The sequence below is a fragment of the Corvus brachyrhynchos genome, unplaced genomic scaffold (assembly GCF_000691975.1).
Source record: "Corvus brachyrhynchos isolate BGI_N302 unplaced genomic scaffold, ASM69197v1 scaffold112, whole genome shotgun sequence".
NCBI classification, from domain to species: domain Eukaryota; kingdom Metazoa; phylum Chordata; class Aves; order Passeriformes; family Corvidae; genus Corvus; species Corvus brachyrhynchos.
Window position 1 is genome coordinate 536,331 of NW_008236765.1, and position 5,493 is coordinate 541,823.

The 5,493-nt window shown below is 49.9% G+C and overlaps 1 protein-coding gene across 5 annotated transcripts in view; it reads left to right on the forward strand.

Moving 5' to 3' along the window:
* BMP3 (bone morphogenetic protein 3) overlaps nucleotides 1–5,483 on the forward strand; it is a 91,110-nt gene extending 85,627 nt beyond the window's left edge. For all 5 annotated transcript variants that reach the window (XM_017727338.1, XM_017727341.1, XM_017727340.1 and 2 more), the window contains one exon: nucleotides 1,140–5,483. In XM_017727338.1, coding sequence (XP_017582827.1) covers nucleotides 1,140–2,092 — 953 coding nt within the window. In that variant the 3' untranslated portion in view covers nucleotides 2,093–5,483. The remainder of the gene's footprint in view (nucleotides 1–1,139) is intronic.
* The last annotated feature ends 10 nt before the right edge of the window (nucleotides 5,484–5,493 follow it).

The window sequence follows — 5,493 nt, forward strand, 5'->3', positions numbered from 1 at the left end:
ACCCCTGGGAAAAAGTGCACCTGTGCGGTTTTGATTTTTTCTTAAATCTGTAATGACCGAGGTGTTACCAACCTCTCTACTCGGGCCAGCAGCGTGTCCGTCTTGAGAGCCATCAATGATCGGCTCTGTCAGATATAGTGGAAGCTTCTAGCAGCTTCTCACGGACGCCACCTCTGTGGCTTTCCCCCCCCACCACCACAAAACCAGGCTGTGTTAAACCAACACAGCTTGCTTGGGCAGGGGACTTCTCTCATTGTTTGGAGGGTGGGAGAGGTGTGGCGGGTCATCCCTAGTCCGTGGCCATCTCTGTGCTTGTCATTGCTTGGAATAACCCTTTGGGGAGAGGGTTTTGCCATGCCGTGGTGTCCAAAAAGCATTTAATTCTGCATGCCCTCATTTCCCTAATGCGTCGGGATGTTTCCAGCCCTTTGAGGGGCTGCAGACCATACCTTAACTCTACTGTACTTGAGTTTTCCATACAGCCTGGTTTTACAGCTTAACATTTGGATCTATATTTCTTGTGCTCTGAAGGATGGACGTAACTGCAGCCCAACCAGGGAATTTTAAAAGAAAAATTAAACCTTCCTCTCGAGCCTTCCTATTGCAGTTCTGGGGGTTAGAGTCTCCCATGTGTTTCCCAGACCAGCATCCCTGGGTTTGGGCACGGTACCCGCGGTTAGGTCCACCTCCTGAATTTCGCAGTTGTGGAAAGCGTGCCGTCTCCCATGTCACTCCTAATTGGCACAGGCACATCCCAGGCATAAGAAGGGCTGTCCTTGGATTGTTTATCCCTGCACAGACACAAGGCGGGGTGTGCGACCCTGCTACCCCTCAAATCTGGTTTCTGGATTGGCTTTCCTTGGGCTACTGAGGATGCTCTAGTACCGTCTGCCTGCCTTCAGCTGTATTAGTAAATACCTTCTAACTGTGGCATGAAAATTGATGAAGTGTCCTAGATGGAATGAGTAAATGTACCTAGTGTAACTGATTCTTCTAGAGGGAAACTTCAGGCACAATTAGTATATGTATTAGTAGTACTAATTAGTATTAGTAGCCAAAAGGCTGTCAGAGCAGCCTGTGCGTCCTCTGGATGACGTTTTTAGATGCCGATATTCTTACCTAAGTATTTCTTTTTCTAGGGAGCCCCGAAGGGCAGGAGATGTATGTTTTTAACTTGACATCACTCACAGAGTCTGAAAACGTCTTGTCAGCTTCGGTGTATTATTATATCGGTGATCGGCCGCATGCGGAGTGGAACTGTTCCCAGTCCAGTACCTGTTCTCATCACAGGCACGGGAAACCTGAAATTCAGATACGTCTTTCAGTTGGGACCTTTCCTTCAGTTGGGAACCCAACTCGGAGCCTGGGACATTTCCTCATCAATGTCTCTTCTGCTTACCAGGACATCCTTTCCTGGCAATGGAAGGATATCACTCGGCTCCTGCATGAAGCAAAGCAAAACAACGAACTGCTGATCAGTGTTAAAATGGATCTGAGCAGCCATCACCCCTGGGAAAGGGCATCTTCTTCCTATGAACCCTACATCTTGATTTACGCCAATGATTCTGCTATCTCAGAGCCAGAGAGTGTTGTCTCCACTTTGCAAGGACATCGTCATCCTCTGGCGAGCATCTTTTCCAAGCCAGAAAGCCACATGAGGAGCAGTGTCAGGAATCGCCGGAGAAAACGCTCTGCAAACATCCTGTTGCCGTTGCAGAATAACGAGCTTCCGGGAGCCAAGTACCAGTACGGTGAGGACGAGAGATGGGAAGACAGAAAACCCTACAAGACCTTCCAGCCACAGTTAGCAGACAGGGCCAGGAGTAAGAAAAAGCAGAGGAAGAATCATCTCCAGAAGACCCAGACTCTCCAGTTCGATGAGCAAACACTGAAGAAGGCGAGGAGGAAGCAGTGGAACGAGCCGAGGTATTGCGCCCGGCGCTATCTCAAGGTAGATTTTGCAGACATCGGCTGGAGCGAGTGGATTATTTCCCCTAAGTCCTTCGACGCCTATTACTGCTCAGGAGAATGCCAATTCCCAATTCCAAAGGTATGGTCTTTATTGATTCATTTTCACTGTCTGTTGCCATGAACTGGGCATTTTTTTTCCCACATCAGTCAAAGGCAGCCGGTGCCGGTATGCGTTTGGATCGAGGACCTACGTGGTACCTTTGCCCCGTGCAGCAGGTTAGAACAGCTAGTATAAAGATCAGCTTGCAGAGGTAATTAGAAAAACTTGCTATTAGTTTTTCATCTGGTATCCAAATTGCCATAAAACATTTCCTGAATAGTGCTTATGATGTGTGAACTTGTTATTAGCCTGTTTAACAAACAAAATACAAGCCAGATCTGGAAAATTGTTTCGTAGGCGGCACTTGTGCCCGAAAGGAGCCCAGAGCCCCACCACAGGCAGTGGGCACAACGCGCTCCAGGAAAGCCCTGTACCATGGGAGGCAAAGCTGCCCCAAGGGCAGAGAGCTCCGGGCAGTGGCGGGAGTGGTCGGGGCACCCGTCGAGTGTAAGAGTCGAGTGAGTTACTTGTGTGACTGACCAAGGGGATCCAACAGCAGTGGATCTAGGCCCACTGACTTTCAGAATATCCTCTGGTTTGTAAGAGTTAGTTTCACGCGAGTAGCAGGCGAGGCAGATGTGCTCCTAGCTCTGTGACCTAGATAGATGAACTCTGCTCCAAATGTCCAGTGACGTTCTTAGCGACATGTAGCCCCTGGAGGCTGCTGAAACCTGAGAGCAGGACGTGGGATTTGAGGCTGGCCTAAAATGAGGGGTTATGCACAAGTAACACCTGCAGGAAACATCAGTAAAGGCAGGGCTCTTGGACTCACTGCAGTGTTTCATTCCAGAGTTTTTATTCCTGCCACGGTGAAGCCAGAGCAGTTGGTTCCAGAATGTATCTGGCATTTCAGCTTAAGGAACCAAGGGAGTCGCCCTTTGAAAGTGATTCAGAGAGGAATTGTACCAAAGGGGATGGCGCTGAGACAAAGCAAGCTGAGGAAGGTGGGGTCCTCTCCTTGAAGGAGGAGATGACTTGCCTACCTCCAGCTGCAAAGGCAGGCTTTAAAGCTGAGGATCACAGGATCTGCCACTACTAAGACTGTGTTCGCAGAAGGGTACTCTGACCCTCAGACAAGAACAGACCAGTCTGTGCCTGTGGGTATATAATGTTCCCTTGCTGAGGGCAAGCTCCTAGAGTTAACAACCTCTTGGGTAACTAAGAACAGATGTGCTCCCCACGCTCCAGATTTTCAGGCCTTACCCGTGCCCCGGTTCTAGTTAGCTGGTTTGACTGCTGTCAAACCCACACGTGCTGGGAGTGTGACATGGCGCAGAGCTTGCGGGCTGGGCAGACGCCCTCCTGGTCGGGAATGAGAGCTCCTAACTGCCATTGTGTGCCCGTAACCCAGCTGTAATGACATTCCGCAGGGCAGCCAGGCTCCTGAGGGCCGTGCAGCTTGGCAGGTGTAGCCTGACCGCAGCTGGGCTCACTCACAGGCTGGGCGGTTTGGAGGCAGCTCGGCATTTTTATCTCCTGCTGCGCCCTCTCGGCCTCCCCTGCTTCAGCCCTTCTCTGAGCAAACTTCCGCCTGGTTTCCACGACCGCAGCTGGACGGAGCACAGGCAGCCCGCAGGCAGCAGCCTGACTCACCCCACTCACCTCGTGCAGGGCATTATGCAAGGGGATTTGAGTTTCCTGAGGAGCACAGGACTTGGGTTTTTGCTCTGCTCACGGTTAAATTCTTGCTGGCTGAAGCAGAGTTCTGCCAAAGCTGGTTATTCTCCAGGGCGCACCTGAAGGACCAGCGCAGCGTGCTCAGCACGGGCTGGGGTCAGTGAGGAGGATGTTTGTTCTCTGTTGTATGCTACCCACGTCAAACAGGGATACTTCTTTTAGGACAGCACGTGTCCAGGCTGTTGCCACTGAAAGCTGAGACCATGCTTGAGATCCATTCGGTGCTGCTCAGCTTGAAGTCAGTTTGGTGCAATTCAGCATTTTGGGGCTATGGATTCCATGTCTGAAGGAGAAGATTTATGATGAGATGTTATGTGGCATATTTGGAGACTTGATTTTGTTTTCAGTACTATTGGCTACAGGAAATAGGATCTCAGTAGGTGTTCTACCTTTGACCTGCGATCAGCAGGCTCAGGACAACTGTTGAGCTCCCAATTATTTTTGGGGAGAACGCTGCCCAGCAGCTGAGTAAGGGAACATGGCTGTGCTACCACAGCTTTCACTTCTTTCTGGAGGCAGAAATGATACAGAAATCTGAATTTTACCATAATCTGTGTTTTTAAATCCCTGGCTGCTACCGTTGAGGAGTATAGGTACTCCTGAATTCAAAACAAATCAACAGAAATGTCTTTCTTGAGATCAGCTTAGATGGAAACTTACAACTTTGTGGACTAATGTGCCGCGCAAACGATAAGACAAGCTGGAATTTCAGTTATTCCTGTGCTTTTTGCAGGTCCGTATCTAACCCTTAAGCGTGACTTTTTTCCCAGAAACAAAACACGTCTCGTCGCAGCAAAACTGCAAATCGACCACTTGGCCAAAATGACCTTGTTCTGTATATTTCTCAGTGACATGTGATGGGGTATGCACTGAACTGTGTTGATTCCCAGATTCTGTGTGTAAGAACAACTCTAAAAAGCAAACCAAAAGTCCTTGGCTAAAAGCTGTACCTTGTGCATTTTTCATGCCCACCTGTCTTTTGTACAGATACTTGGATCTGGAAGTGTTTCAGGGTTCAGAGGTAAAACTTTGTATTTTTCATTTCTCTGTGTCGGTTTTATTTTTATGAGCACCGTAATGGCTTCTGGTTTTGTGGCCAAGCAGTTATCTCACCAGGCAGATCTGCTTTCTGTTCAGAGCACACCCAAGCGTGTCCCTTTTTATAAATTAAGGGGACTTTGTCCTTTGGAGTTTCTTCTCTGGAGGAAAATGTCATTGTAGTATGAGGTACAGCTGTCTTGGAGGCTCAGTTCCTCAGCAGTGCCACTGGCTACAGATGTACACTACAGACAAGAAGCGATCGGCACGGAAGGAGGAACAAAACAGGAGAGCCTTGCACGAGCCCTGGGAGGAGCAGTCGGCATCGTGGCCTGAGGCGCTCCCGTTCTCTCCTTCACACGCGTTTTATCCGCTTTGGGTTTTTTCCTGATGCGCTTGTGTTCCGCTGCTCAAGCTTCCCAGCCCACGAGTTGTTTCTTTGGCTCCCCTAGCAACACAGCCTGTCAGCACGTGAACTGCCTCCCTCGCGGCCAGACGAGCTGTAAGACCGAATCGCAGCCTGTGTGTAACTTAAATCAATCAGGAGAGACCACCTTGACCTGTAGGTTCCCCTTGGGCAGGCAAATCCCACAGGGACCCCGAGGTTCCATCCCCAGCAGAGAGCTGAATGCAGTGGATGGACTCGGCATCTGGGGGCCAAGCGAGCCAGCCCAGCTTGATATTCCTTGCTGCTGGGTCGCGGGAGC